General features: G+C 39.7%; 1 protein-coding gene across 3 annotated transcripts in view; it reads right to left on the minus strand.

Annotated features, from left to right (window-relative positions):
* The window catches only part of LRP1B (LDL receptor related protein 1B), a 776,343-nt gene that overhangs the window by 302,263 nt on the left and 457,511 nt on the right, over positions 1-16,569 (minus strand). For all 3 annotated transcript variants that reach the window (XM_081004634.1, XM_081004635.1, XM_081004633.1), the window contains one exon: positions 1,497-1,659. In XM_081004634.1, coding sequence (XP_080860760.1) covers positions 1,497-1,659 — 163 coding nt within the window. The remainder of the gene's footprint in view (positions 1-1,496; positions 1,660-16,569) is intronic.

Consider the following 16,569-nt stretch of genomic DNA (forward strand, 5'->3'; position numbering starts at 1 on the left):
GTGATTATTCATCTTAATATTCAATCAGGCGTTAAGTAAAGAGTGACAAAAGTCCACATATGGATGACAAGCTGCTTCTGTAGTAAATATTCTCCTTTTTATTGAACAGAGTCTTATGATATTGTAAGATGTTCCCCACCAGCCACTACAGACTTCACTATCTACAGGCTAATATAAAACAAGGTTGAAGTAGCCACTTCAAAACTCAGGCATCCACACCATTTACATTATTATGCCATGTGTCTATTGCTGCGGCTGATAATGAATGAACTTGTTGATATGATGGGTGAAATGACAAAACATGGTTCCTAATATTTTGCATTCATTCTCCAAAAGTTTGCAAATGTGTTGCTATAACACAGATATACATTCTTGACTGCTGAGTTTTTAAAAGCACAGATACAAAATATTTTAACTGGTGCTCCAAAGCACATTGAGAAGGGTACCTTACTATTGCATATGCACACACTAAGTTCCAATGTCCTCATTTAAAAGAAAAAGTTGACAGTGACATCTCTCTTACTTATCTATATTCCATAAAAATTACATTGGAATTTTAAGCAATGGACTTTTTGAGACAGTGACAACAAAGTTATTTTTCAATTTCCTCTGTGATTTGGAAATGACAGGGAAACGTAGGAACTAAATTGTTCTGCAAAAATTTGTTGCAACTGAAGCAAGTTATGGAGGCATATCATAGAAACATGCTGTATCAGTTATCTTATGTTCAGAAAAGTTTTGGGCTGTGAGTAGCAAGGAGAAACAAACTTCTGCTAACCTGTGAACGCTATCATTTGTATTCAACAATTGTCCATGGAGTTCAATCGTTCATTCTCTTAGATACAGAAACCAACCAGAAACTATGTAGAAAATACCACATTTGTTCTCCTTCCAGTTGTACCTCCCCCCCCCTCTCACACACAAAAAAGACTTCTGGGTGCCCATGAGAACTATGGTGCAGGTTGCAGCAGCCGCAACAATATCTTGCCTGGGATGCAAGGAGTTACTCTAGACACACCTGAGCACATTCCAGTGGGATATTTTTTTAAATGATTTTATTTGAGCAGAAGGCTGTCTCCCTTCAATATTACAAACTTCTTTTGAAAGGATTTCAAAAATGGCTTGTGGTGTGATATAAGAGGTCAGGTGGTTGTTTAATATAAGACTGTAATTACTTTGGGTATTTCAAGCTACTAGGTTCACTTCCAAATATTCTTCCTCATCTTTTTCTTATGCTATGTGCAAGGGCAAACAACAAAACTTATAATTCAAAGCAAGGCTTCTCAAATGTTGTGTTCTAACTTCAGATAACCAGCAGGCTTTCCAAATGAGAAAAGATTAAAGATTGAGGTGCTATCATTCACCGATCATTCAAAATGGAGACTAATGAGAATACACACAGGGGGGAAATCCATTGGAAGCTTTTATTTTCTTTATACCTAGCATGCCTATACGCATCTTACAACAAACAAATATTATATCATTGAAAGACTCACCCCAAACTTGGATCCACAGCAACTGCTCTGGGGTTGTGGAGGTCAAGATCGATCAGAATAACACATACAGTTCCATTGTAGTTGCATACAAAGATTGTGTCACTCATACGATCCACAAAATAAAAATTCCCAGTAAGCCAGTCGACTGCCATTTGTTGTATATCTGCCAGAGTGAAAAGATTGTTAAATTAATTATGCTAATCCAACATCTGTAACTCCAGATATTACTCCAAAGGAGATATTCTATACATTTGAAAGAAGTTCAAGTTGTTAATGAATTCTTTGAAGGCAAGGGATAAGCAGTGCCTTTTTTCTGGGGGGACGCTGGGGGACGCATACCCCTAAACATTTTGTGAATCTAAGTTTGGCCACATTGAGGGGCAGTATTTCAATATGAGTAGGAAAATGAGAGTACCCCTAAACATATTTTATGGAAAAAAAGCAGACTATAAGTACAGTAAATTCTGCCTAAAGTAAAATTTAGTTACAGAATACAAAAAGCGGAGGGAATGTTATAGTTACCATTTTTTACTTCTGTTGTGAACGGACAAAATTTCAGGTGCAAATGACATACTGTAATGATCACAACTGCAAACCCCATAATATTTCACTGTGAGTGCATCACAGAAGGAGTAATTATGACTTTTTCACAGAAACCACAGATTTCCATCATGTGAGGATGTTGGTTTGTAACTAATCAAAGAAACAGGATATGAAATAAGCTACGAGAATCGCAAAAAGCTTCAGAAATGTATTGCAATCCTGTCAGTCTAGCAGAACCACCCTACCACAAAAGCTCCCCAACCCTCTTTCCTTCAGAACAATGAAGAAGGTCCATATTTTCCTCATCACTTGTGCCTGCACTTGGCTTACCTCAACCCTTTATAACCCTGTACATAAACACATTACAGCTGTAGGTACAGGAAAAATTCTGTATAGGGGAAAGGTAACTATACTTTCCTTACATAGGTCCCCAACTGTCTGTCCTAAATCCATGGGCAGTGTTGGAATATATTTCCATATACTGTATATCCAAAATATGAAAAGGAACAGACATGGATCACAGTCTACCCTTGAATGGACAGAGTTTGAGACTGGCATAGGGCTCAATGGAGCCTCCCTCTTTTCTTGCCTCTGATCTGCCTGTTGTACACATGCAAGGCAGGTGCAGGTAACTCTCCAACTGAAAATCCATGTTTGCTTTATTGTACTCATCCGGCCACCACTCTCCACCATGGCACTTCAGTTTGCAATCTGTATTGCTTGAAAGCCAGGCACAAGGGAGGGATGGGCAAGGGATCTATGCCTGTGCTGATTCGTGTAGTTGTGGCTATACAACGGATTGTATGATATAATTCCAGTGAGATAAAATGAATATACTTAGATGAAAGTATGTGCCTATCTTTGAGTTACAATAGTAAGCGTGATTGCAGATGGAAGGATGTATTCAGAATTTTTCATTTCCAATTTGATTGATCACAGCTTGCTACGTTGTCAAAAACTGAGCAACTGGTTAATCTTAGCTATGATTTGTTTGGAGCAAGCCAAATTCAAAACATGGGCTACGAAGCTTGCTTAATTAAATAAACCTTAGTTAAGATTTGGACAAAATGTGGATCTGTGGATACTGAAAAAAAATGAAAGCAGAAGCTTCTGATCTTCTTCTCAAGGCCACGCTGAAGAAGGTGCACCAGGCCAAGGCTCACATAGGTTCCTATCAAAAATAAATAATATTTTATCATGTTTCCTGAAAGCAGCTGTTATGTAACAGGTAATTTATACAAAAGGCAAATTTATAGCCATTGGACCTTACAATAAGGAGAGGTGGATGAAATATGCAAAATTAAAAAATGTGGAGTAACACTTCAGTTGTCTAAAAATATATTTTAAAAATTGTTTCTATGATAGTTTTTAAGTACAGATAGGGTAAGCCTACAGAATAAGCAGCTTGCTGCAATCAGGCCTTTGAAACGTCTCTATTAGGGCTGCTTACTTTTAAGGAAAGGGCTGGTGCTGTGCTGTTTTTAGTGTAGCAAACTGTATGTAAACTGTAATATTAAAAATAATGATATAAATTATGACTGCCCAATGGACTAAACAAAACAAAAACAAGTACTGGGTGGTATTCAGCTATTTTTTACATATAAATGATCCACAGAAATTAATGGCCATAGCTTAGATATGTTCATTCCTTTTAATGGATCTTATCTGAGTAAAACTGATTAGAACACATCAATTGAATTTAATATGGTAAAATATCGACACCTTCCTTTGCTTGTAAACAGAGGCACTTGTGAGGTGTTTTTAAGAGGAAAGGCCCATAGTGCTGTCTTGCTCCGTTCTGTTCTGTTTTATAGACAATGTTTTCACTCCTGCCTTCCCATACACCGTTCTTCTGACACTCCTGGAGCATTGCCCTCTCCTGTCTTTTTCGCCCCTCCCTCTTTCTGCCTTGCCACCAGGGATGACAACCCTTAATCTTTCTATCCTATTCCTCTTCTCCCTCCTTGCTGTCCTTCCTGTGGCAGACCAAATCCCCTTTGTTGCTCACCCTCTTTTCCATCCACCTCCTTCTCCTCCTTCCCTTGGTCTGGTTTCCTTGCCTGTATTTCTCTTTCATTGGCCCAGGATGCTACTCACTGCTGGTATCCATGCACCCTGCCCTCTTATTTCTTGCAGGATGCTTTCAGCATCCTTTTCATCTGACACTCCCACCTCCTATTCCTCAGCTGTCTCTCAGCTCAGTTGTTGAGTGACAGTGTCTGCCGGAATCCCTCTACCATAGCCTATCACCTACAAATAATAGTAGGTGATCAACTGACCAGCATTCCAACGCTGCTTAAGGGGCAAACACTGGAAAACTTTCCTTCCATTACAGTCGTCATAATGTACTCTTCCCGGCTGTCACTTCTATTTATAGCCTTTCTCTTCCTGCTCCTTCTTTCCCCTTTTAATTCAGAGGTGTGTGTTTTTTTACCTCCTCATTGTTGCCGCTGTTTTTAGAAATGTGCAGCTTTACTATGACAGCACAGACTAAAGTACTACCTGCTTCAGTCTCTTTGTCTGACAGTATCCATTGCCACATAGTTTAAAAGAAGGTTGAAATTTGTAATTCATTGTTTTGTCTTTCTTCTGCCCTGTATTGCCAAACTCAACAACAGATTTTAAAAAGTGCATAAAATGTTGCTTAGGAAAGATGTGGCATTTCATGCATGCTTGCATGAGCGAGTATGCACACACACATATAGTGGTGAGATAAACAGCCAGCTTCTCCCCACCTTTGCCACAGGTTGGAATTGAGAAAGGGTAGGACACCTGCTTTGCTTGCAGAAGGTCCCAGTTTCAATCCCCAACATCTTCAAGAAGGGCTGGGGTGGCTTCTGGAGAGCAGCTGCCAGTCAATGTGGACAATACTAAACTAGATGGATTATTGGTCTGATTCTGTATGAGGCAGCTTCCTGTGATTCTAAGAAAGGTTGAGCTTTTTCTACAGGTTTAATAGTTTATCATATCATCTTTCCAAAGGCTAGTGCACATTTATCGCTGATGGCTAGTTTATTATGATAACAGAAGATTACAACAGGCGGTTGTCAAATCAATTCCACTCACTTTGATATCAGTGTTGGATCTTCAATACAGCCAGCCTGCAACTTAACTTGTGCACCTTCAGCTTTACACACTTGACCCCCCCCCCCAAAAAAAAATTAAAAGACTTTGTGTCTTGTGCCTGTCTTGCTGTGTTTGTGTTGAGCATCCCGCCAGTGAATTATAAATGACACACTGCTTTTAAGTTTGGAAAGTTGTAATGAATTACCAAAGTTTGCCTCTGCCTAAGAAGCACATTCCACACTTTTCTATGCACATCATGAAAAACCTACTTAACTTGCAAATGCATTTTTAATGAATAAGGCTTTTAATCTCTACAGTGTTTCTCTCTCACTAAAGAAATAAATGACATTAAACGTCTTCTTTTTAAGGTCCATAGTTGTCAGCAAGTAGGTTTCAATGTACCTAGTGTAACAAAGCTTTGGGGACACTCCTTTTGTTAAACAAAAAAAACCACCAACACTTTTCTTGCCTCCTCTCCAACTATTTAAATGTCTCTAACAACCAACCAATTAGAATTCCACATTGCATTTTAGACCTATGTGGTAACACTAGAGCCAAATTATGTACATACTAATTAACTTGTAATCTTAAATTTTTATTAACAGTGCTTTAACACTGCTTTTAGTGCCTCTGGATGAATCACAAAATTGTGTTCTCTGTTCATGTAAATGGTACCCACTTAAAGATCAAGTAAGAAACATATTCAGCCATGTCCAATTTTAATACACCTTTTGCATGCTCAGAGCTGGAATTTAGCTTGGAATAACAAACGTACAGATAAAACAACCAGCAAGTGATATTCTAAAACATCCGACTGTCCATTTCTTGCACTGTTAAAAGCTGCATATTATTAGTTTTCTTCTGCTTAGTTTCACAGCCCTCACCCTCAAGTGTAATAGGTGTTAACTGTCCTTTATTAATTTGTTAGATGCAACATGGTAATGTTACACTGACCTTCCTAGAGAGTAATAGCAGGATGTCAAATATTTGAAATAAACTCAGTATACTGAAGGAAAAAATTATCAGTATTTAATCTATTTATCAAGGCAATTTAATTAATTAAAAATATATTTTTTATTGTTTGCAACAGAGCAAACAATAAAATAATAAATTTCTTACTAAATCTGTCATTTTCAGGCCATGAATATTGACTTGACACTGCAGGCTTTTAAGAATTGCCTTCACACTCTTGGCAGTGAATTTGTCCCACCCTCTCTTAGAGGAAATATACTTAGGTTAGTGTCTTCCTTTGGGAGGCGGGCAGGTACTATTTAAGGCTGATCCAACCCCTCTTTCCGCTCTGGTCATCATTGCAGAAGGCTGCAGTCCTTAGGTGGATGAATGGGAGACATGTAAGTCTCCCTCTCTGATATCCCTTTGAATACATAGGTGGAGGCGAACTAGTAGGGAGCCTGCAGGACAAAGTTTGATAGGAGAAACAGTGGAACACCATCTGGTGCAAAGGCAGGATACAAATTTAGCAACCAAGCAAGTGAATAATATCCTTTTTCCTAGCATGGTTACTCCAATCAAAATCGGAGCATTTTCCCATGCACCCCTGGTTTCCTACACTGAAGAGGTGCCCTACTGGGCAACTATATCTCACTAGCTGCCCTGTGTGGTACATGGGTTCTACAAGGGTGGTATAAAATAAACAACACAACACAAAATGCTCCTATAGTAAAAAGCATCTAGAGACTCTTTGTGTGTGAGGAAGAAACTTTAACTGAGGGGGTAAGGATGGAAGAAGAGATGGCTGGGTGTGTGTGCAAGTGGTACACCTACTTGTGCCTTTCCCCTATTTCCCAGTCTGTTACAACAGTGGGTGTTGATGGCTGTACACACACCAGTCAATGGGCTGTTGCTAATGAAGTACGAGGCAAGAAGAGGGAGATGGGAGGACTTATCACTTTTCAACTACCCCCCTCCTGTCAGCGGCAGAGCATATGCCTGCGCTGCCCAGGGTGGGCATGCTCCCGAGGGAGGCGTGATGCAGAGGGTGCCTCCCAGGCATGGGATAGCCATTCGGGTGCCCAGAGCAGCGTGCATGCCCTGCAGCCAGGGGTGGAATGAGCTGCCCATGGTGGACATTCGGTGCACTGCCTGCCAGCGACTCCCAAGCCTCCCCCAGGCTGTCAGAACGAAGGGGGAAAGGGGGGAATGCCGTCGGCAAAGCAGCACAGCTGCCCCCTTACCCCGACGGCTTGGGGTAGGCTTGGGAGTCACGGGCAGGTGGTGTGCCGAATGTCACCTCCATCGGTGAGGGCACCTAGGTCGGACCACCCCCACCCCACCCCTTCCTACGCCCCGCCTCCTATTCTCCGGACACCTCATTTCCCAAGTTCTACTGTTCATGAGGCAGCAAGCAATTCAACCTTCTCTGGACCACATTGTATTGTGGCCTGACATGTTGCAGCATGCCTTGCATAGCAAAAGCCTCCGTATCACCTTTGGTAATTTCAACACAGCATCCTTGGTAATTAAATATTTTGAACTGACAACCAACTATAACCACCATGTTCGAAAATATCGCCCCTAATGTACATTCCTCCCTATAGCATTGTATCACTGTATTTCAATTTATTTTCGCCCGTGTACAGAGTAGCACACGTGCTAGCCATAAACACATACCTGGAGTATGCCCTTAACATGCTAAAGGATTTGACGCCACTTCGTTAGTATAGTAACAATTCTTTACTAGCAGGTAATCCCCTGTATATATTTTAAGCATCACAGAATATTCAGCTTCCAGAGCATTGATCTAGTTAGCATATTTTACTCCTGGTACCAACTGTCTTAGCTGCCAAGGGCAAAAAAATCCATTTAGAAAATGTCCAGAAGAGCAATCTAAATGGCAATTATCAAGGGAAATATAGTTTGTTTTGTTTGTAACATGTGAAGATGCTTGGTTTTCACAGATCTTATCCCAATTCAAGAAGTTTCATATCAGTCCTTGTGAAATTGCTCTATAGTGGAATAAGAGCTGTGAATTTTATTTTCTCTTTCCTGTTAGGGTTGTTGATTTCTGGTTCAACAAAAGCCAAAGACTAGCACCCTCAACATGGAACTGAAAATAACATTCACAACCCTGCTGTCAATTGAGATAGATTTCATTCTGCCTGGTATATTGTGATGTACATAGAGCAACAGAGGGTTCTATAACAATATTCTCATGTAAAAAATAAGATGCATGCCATCAGGTGATTGTAGAATTGTTCAGAATTGTAGGAATAAAAGTAAAGTTTATGCCAGTGGCAAAGTAAATTCTGTTCTCAATATATAAGTATAAATGTTTGCATACAAGATGGTTTCTCTCTAGTATCACAGACCGGGAAAGTGGTTTCTGTATACTCATCACTACGGATACTTTGCTTTTGAAATAATTTTTTGGCTACTACCAAAGTGGGTTATCATTTCTTACCGAAATAGCATCAAAAAGGGGGTAGTCCTCAGGTCTGGGCTTTTCAGAGGTATCTGGTTAGCAACTGTGGGAAGCAGGATGCTACACTAGATGCTATCCTTCAGAAAACTGTCAAATTATTTTTCAGGCTAGAACACAATGACCCTGCTGGATCAGAACAAAGGTATTGCATGCTGCTGCCCTATAGTGGCTATTCACATACCTCTGTAAAGGCCACAAGCAAAATAAGAAGGCAGTTGCTCCACAGCAATAGGAATGCATTGGCATTCAGTGTCTCTCCCACAGGCTGCCAGCTGGGCAGCAGGAAGGAGCTGCAGGGCAAAGCGTGTTCTCCATAATAGAGAGCACGTGTTGCGGTGGGGGCCAAAAAGGCCACTGTTGTTGGGCAAATTGACCACATGCTGTGATTGGGCAAGGAGTGTTCCTGGGGAGAATGTTATGTTGCTAAAGTGTGGGAGGGGTCAGAGGTCTTAAATACAGGGCTTGCAGCCTGGGGCCTTCTCTTGGGCTGCGTGCACTGGATCACCCGCCCACCCTCCCTGAAAAGGGGGGGGGGGTTCGTTGTCCTCTGAACTTGCTATGCCTGTCATGGGGTCGTCTGCCTTGGGGCAGGGGCCTGGTAGGAATTTTGTCCATTTGGCTGATTGACTGTTGCCATTCGGTTTTTGCCTACTGCGTAGCAAATTGTCACAACTTGTAAGGTTGGCGGTTAGGCATTGGTTAAAATTGGTTGGTGGAGGAGTAAGTGCCTACCCCTCCAATGGTGGTGCTGAAAGGGAATTCCGTTAAAGGAATCCAGGGGCTTGCCATCCCTTTCGTCCTAGTCCCTGGCATTGGACTTGGGCCGTGCAAGCCCCAGGGGGCATGAGGGTGAGAGATGGGGGACTGATGTCCAGCTTCATTTCTCCCCAATATGGTTCTCACTGACTGGCTTCCGCTGGAATCCGGAAGTCAGTTCTGTCCCTGGGGCAAGGACAGATAGTCGTAACCAATGCCTAAGCAACCACTCACGTGTGTGTATTTAAATAAAGTTGTGGCCAAATTCATGCCAAAAACCTTAAACAAAAATTGATGTGTGAAGTGTGAGTTATTGGGGTGGCCTGGGGGACCTCGACGTGCAAATAGTCCCACCATGACATGTGCTAATTCAGTGGGCATCACCTGCACCTTGAGAGTGTGGCTGCCAGCCTCAGCTCCTTGAGTTTAATCTGAAGCTTTACGTGGCGTCCCCTTATTAGACTATGGAGTCTGCCCAATGCAACTCCTGCCAACATATAAAGTTTCTGACAAAATCAACTCACAAACCAGAAAAACTGGGGCCTTTTCAGTGGCTCCCCATTTGTGGAATGCTCTCCCCAAGGAGGCTCACCTGGCACCTTTGTTACACATCTTTAGGCGCCAGGCAAAAAGTGTGGCCTGCCCCTTTAAGCACTTGTGGAGCAGACCAGAGTGAAGACTCCTGCTGTGCAGTCCATTCCATTGCCCCGCCCCACCCCAGCTGCCATGGATTGGCCAAAATTTGAACTGGGAGGCAACGGCCGGAGTAAAGATGATGTGGCTTCGAGGGGATGAGGGAAGCGCTGCACCGGGTCACAACCACCACCCACCCTTGTACTGGGTAAGTGGCCATTCTCTTCAACCAAGCGTTTGGCTGATTAACATTCTCTGTCTGTGGGAGAGCAGTTATTGGTTTGTTTTGCTTCTGTTTTGTTGTTCGAATTTTGTGTCTTTATTCTGTATTTTTCTAATGCGAACCAACCTGTGATATTCAGATGAAGGGCGGTATACAAATTTAATAAATATAAATAAATAAATAAAATTTCATACCCTAGCAAAGTTCTTATTCCAGACCAGGACCTCTCCTTCAACAACTGGCCAAGGTCTCCAATTATCTCCAGCAAGGCTGGGAACTGTCTCCAGGCCATAGTGCCTAGTTGTCACCAATCCTGGAGACTGATTGGCTTATTTTCCACTTGCACAGCACAAAAAAGCCACCATGAATGAAGCTCATGGACCAGTTTGAGAATGAACAGATCCATGGGGAAACCCATTTCTTACTTCCCTCCATTGAAAAATATGTCAATCTATTCCAACTCTAATACATCCCGGTAGCCCATTTCTTCAATAACTTTGGACCTATCTAGATTTGGTCTTGTTTCAACAATGGGATAGAGTTATATCACTCTGTTCGCTCCAAATTTGCATCATGTAAGTTTGCAACATGTCCTGATTAATGAAGTTTTTGTTTTCAGACTGCTATAAACAGCTGCCAACATATATTTATCTAACTCACTTTAGGAAATCTAAAAGTTCCAAAATGTCCCTTAGCATGCACATGCACACACACACACACGTGTATTTATGTATCTTACAGAAAGAACATATTTGTTTTATTTACCTAACATTGGGTTAGTGCAAATATATCCATTGTCTCTTATCACTTATCTTAGGGGTGGGGACTTGGATCTGACTGGTGGTCCTGCTCCTTATCTTTCCTACCCCTGCAAGCTAACTTCTACTAGAAAACATAGTTTTTTTAGTTACTGTTCCATCTTCTGCTTTAAAGCAAACTTGTACAATCACCTGGGAAGAAGTCCCATTGAACTCAATGGGATTTAATTTTGTGTAGATATGTATAGCACTGATTTTAAAAAATACTAAGACAGGCTGCTTAATTTGTTCTTGCTGTAAATTTCTCCATACTGACCACATCTAAAAAGGGAACAAAATATTATAAAATACTTATTTTTCATACTCTGTGACCACTACAAATGAAATAATGTCCTTCTTGATTGTTTTTTAAGTGGCTGACTGTTTTTGCTGCCAATTTCAGGCACAATCAAAGAGTAAGAACAGAAAATGGTCCCATCTCCCATTTCTGCTTTACTGATTTTTAGTGGTGTTGCCAAATGATTGTAAATTTGCAATAGGGTCTCAGCTGTTTGGCACCTCTGCAGAACAATGAAGGCAGATTTATAGAGGTACAACAGCCGTAACACTCTCTTTCTTTTAACGACACATTCAAAAAGCGTACTATAAATCTTTGCAGACAGTAAATCAAAACTGGTTATTTACTTCAAAGTAGTTAAGTAATCTGCTGCTAAACTTAAAATTAAAGCATAATTTAGCATCAATTGATGTGCCATCAACTACCCAGAGTTTAGTGAACCAAGCTATTATAGGGGATATATGGCATGATTACGCTACCCTACATGCTTTGGCTGCTTCCAATTGTCTCTTTCGAAGGCATCGTGTAAGCTCCCTCCACGTTCTCATTGGAATTCTAGTTTACACTCTGCTTTTTCTCTATGTCATGAAGTTCAGTGGGGGGAAAAATAGCTTCTGTTCTTCAAAATTAATGCTGCCATTTTTATGTTATCCCATAAAGATGCTAAGCAGTGGGTAATTAAAATTTTTAAGTTGTATACAATATTTTAATAAAATATGGATTGACTTTCTAGTAAAAAGTTATTAAGAAAATGACTTGGGGGAAAAGGTAGAATGTTTTAATACTCTGAGTGCAGGTCCTCAAATATGCTTCTCCAGGGATAATGTAAAATCTATTTATTATAGTCAGCTTCTTAAAAGGGAATTCATATTTCAGGCTTTATTGTGCCAGGCTGGCATTGGGGGCTGGGGGGAGGAATTGCTAAGCAAACAACATTGATTCACACTACTTGGAATTGCAATGCATTCTCCTACTTAAATTAGGACTTTTAAAATGCACATAGGCCTTAAAACCACATACTATTAACAGAGACAATAAACAAACATTTTTGTGTGTTATTAGTTAGGTATGGACAGATTTACAATACACAAGTAAGTGGCAATTGCAATAGTGTTAAAAATGCACTTTTTCTCCTTTTCCCTAAATTCACCTATGTTCTTCTCAGAAATCAACATTTCCTAGCTGTCATTAAATATTTAGTGCCAGTTTTTAGCTTCTCAAACATGGGTGAAAAACCCCAAAATATTAATGTCTATTTTGGAAGCTTTCAATGTGAAACATTTTACAAATTGGTACAGCAGTGTTTTATGCTGATGTGGCAATACAGAAAACAGTGAGCATCAATTAGGCATGCTAAATCAGATAAAAATAAAACTGAGTAAACATTATCAGCAGAAAAGCATCCAATAACGATCATCTTGTTGATCCATCAGGAATATTTAATAAGCCAATTAAAGCAGCTTATGCAATATTCCACAGTTATTCCTTGGCTACTAAGGAATGAAATGCACTTAATTTTATGCATTCAGTCTCAGCAAATATATATATATATATATATATATATATATATGTTGTTATAAGAATTAAACTTAGGTTGATGTGATTCACACCCTCACTTTCAGCTCTCCTTCACATGGAGGGTGGGGGCAAGTGTAGAAGTTTGAGCCAATGCATCTCCTATTAAATTTCCAAGAACCATGGGAGTAGGAGCTATAGGAACAACATTTCCTGGGAACGAACAAAGCTCTCAATTCTACTCTGGCTGGCACTGGCTACTGTCATTCCCTGCCTCTGCCTATCAGCTGGGCGTGAATCTCATTGCTCCTCTTCCCGCTGCTATTTTCAACAATATATGCTTTGCATCTGTATACCTTGTAATGGAAATTATACAGTGTTTCCTTCACAACAGTTGCTTTGAAATTTAGCAAAGAGCTTTGTGGATACTCCCTTGCCTCTCTTAAGTATATTGCATGTTTAGGACTGTTATTCAAAATAGCAAACATACGAAATTGCAAATATTTGCAATTAAATAGTTTGAATTGTTCATATATTATTTAATTTTATTCCATTTGTATCCCACCTTTCAGACCTATAGATTCTCCTCCACCAAGGCAGCTAGTTTGGATTGGAAGCCTGGTGTTTTCCAGATGTTTGTGAACTACAACTCCCATCAGCCCTAGCCAGCATGGCAAAGGGTCATGTTTACTTCAAAATATCTTGAGGGCACCAGGTTGGGAAAGGGTGGTTTAGTTCCAGTTCCGATCCTGGTTATTGTACATTGTTCCCTATTGAATTTCTCTCTCCCCCCCCCCCGAACTGCATCTGCACTCATGCAGACTGTATTCCACTTTGCCAGTCAAAACAGATCCCTTCCTCTCGCCATGGTAATGCCGCATATGTACCATTCTCAACTGAAAAACTTTCGTGTTTTACACACTATCCAAAATCTTAGAGGCTAAAAAAAGCTATTACTTTTTATAGCTAATTAGTGTCTAATAATCAATTTGACACATAGACTTTGATAAATGAATGGAATAAAGAATTAATGAGCCCCATCTTAAACAATGGGATAATGTACTAGCCTCCATTTCTAAAGTGTCATTAGATTACAAACTATGTCTCATACAACAAAAGATTTTCTTTTGAGTTTGTTGGACTACATCACGATTGCTTAGCATGGTCTATAAATGACAACATGCTATTGGAGATGCCATATGGAAAATGCTTCTTTGAAACATGTTTATACAGTGTTCAGTGTTTGCAAATTTTGGGGGGATAATGCTAGGGTGTATAAATACTATTGTGGGGAAAGAGTTAAAAGTTTTGTCATTTAAAGCCATATATCTAATATATGGAGCTTGACAACTGGTCAACGTAAATGGATTCTCCATGCCCTTACATCTGCAAAAAGACATTGGAAGGATAAAAATATGCTCCCTTTGATCAATGGATAGACAACATGACAACTCTAGCAACCTATGAATGGATCGCTTTCATACAAAGATTACATATGGACAAATTTAATGATATTTGGAACATATTTATTGAAAATATAGTTGACTCCTGAACCGATGTATACTTGAGGAAAATAATAAGTTTATCTACTTACATATATGCTACATAGTTCTGCAATCTTAATTACATGTTATTCTTAACTTCATTATTATTGTTTTCCTTTGCTTTGTTTTTTATGTATTTTTTTCTTTCTCTTTTTTCCTCATTTACTTTAATTCACCATAAAACTTTCAATAAAATATAAAAAAGAAAGTAAAGACAACCAAATAATGCAGCTGCCCCTAAGCCTAGCCTACTGTCAAACATTCAGGCTGCTATGGCCTGTTCCTTGTCATAGATCCGAGACTTAGCAGGATTCTGAAATTCTATACATCAGTTCTCTTAGCAGTAGTGCCAGCTATTACGTACTTAGAACCTCAATGATAATTTTGCTTTTTTTAAAAATTGAAATCAATAGTTTCATATACTTATAAAAGGGTGTGTACCTTTCATTGAAGTCTCATTGACTTCTGCAACACCACACTTAATCAGCATGCATGTTGTGGGCAGATAATCACAGCAACAATTTGCATTATTTCTAAGATATTCAATTTCATATGATGTAGAAAGTGACCACTTAGGAAGGGCTTGTCTCCTTTTAACTGAAGATGTTAAATTACTACACACTTTCTTTTCCCATTTAACCAGGCAGATTTTAGTTTTCACCCATTAAGGATTCTACAGGAAAGAGATATATATTACAGGGCTTGAAAATGGACCGTTGTTCAGTTATTGAGAAAGTTTCAGGATAAATAACGAGGCAATTTTGCACTCATTTTAGCTCTGCATTGCACATGCAGGCTATTCATGCTTTGTTAAACATTTTCAGGTGTCAGTTATTGAGCCATACTCTTGATCTCAATGGCTCATTACGTGCATTTTCACCCATCTTTCTTTTGCTTATAATCAATTCCCTTTGTGAATGAGCAAAACCTGAGTACATATTAAAGAGAGGAGGGAGATTTTTTTTTTGCTTACTTTAATTTCCATTATTATGGATTTTCAAAGTGAAATACAATGGAAATAAGGTTGTCATTTTTATTTTGTTGGGGTGTGGAGAGGAGAATGCAAGGCAATGCTGGTGAATGGTCTGTAAACAAGCTGAAGAAAAGCCCAGAAAGACTTCTCTGGAACAACATACAGGGACAAATATTCAAGCACTCTCCAATTAGTTCATTATTTTTGCTTATATGGTGTGATGGAGTGTTTATGTAATTATGCATGCAAGGAATATTCAGACTTTAGCATCAACTCCAGAACCGTCATGGTGAAATGCATAGACCATCTCATCAAACTCCAGCTGCTCTGTGACATATTGATAAAATGAACAGCTTATACATGGTGACAGGACAGCCCAACCTTCTCATACATTAATGCCCTTACTGCCTTTATTAAATTCCTTCAAAGCATTAAATGACTTTGTTTTCAAAGTGACTCAGAAGAATTGCACAATGACAACTTGGCTATGCTTAAAGTAATTCTGTTCCACTTGTTTATAGTGAACTTTTCAATCCAAGAATAAGTGTTCAAATTCATAGCCATCATAACAGTCTTCAAATCAAAAAGCCTCAAGTTGCCTTTTCTCTAAACACAAATAATCTAATATTGCTCATATCCACTCCCAATTTTTGAAAGGCATTAATTGTTTCCGAACAAAAAATAAAACTATACCCAATAGCATTACACAGCTTGTTTATTTAAATTTGTACACTGCCGTATTCTAAGACTTCAGTTGGTGAAAAGACCAGATTTATGAAGGAAGATAAATAAGGGTGTCACCTGTGAGGAAGTCCCAGGTGCAATAGGATTTGTTGGATGGCCCTCTCTAACTTCACAGAGCACCAATATAAGAAAAGGGAGAACCAATGTCAGATTTCCCTTCCCTATGACTGCTGAAGCCTCTGACATTCTGTCCCAACAAAAGGAACACTGACATCAATATGGCAAAAAAGGGAAAACCAGGAAATGGCTTGGATTCATCCAACTTCCCCTCTCACACACCCAAACTGGGAAGAAATTTAGAGATCATGGAATCATAGAATCATAGAATCATAGAGTTGGAAGAGACCACAAGGGCCATCGAGTCCAACCCCCTGCCAAGCAGGAAACACCATCAGAGCACTCCTGAAATATGGTTGTCAAGCCTCTGCTTAAAGACCTCCAAAGAAGGAGACTCCACCACACTCCTTGGCAGCAAATTCCACTGTCGAACAGCTCTTACTGTCAGGAAGTTCTTCCTAATGTTTAGGTGGAATCTTCTT

The sequence above is a fragment of the Podarcis pityusensis genome (assembly GCF_964106645.2).
Source record: "Podarcis pityusensis genome assembly, chromosome: 1".
Taxonomy (NCBI): Eukaryota; Metazoa; Chordata; class Lepidosauria; order Squamata; family Lacertidae; genus Podarcis; species Podarcis pityusensis.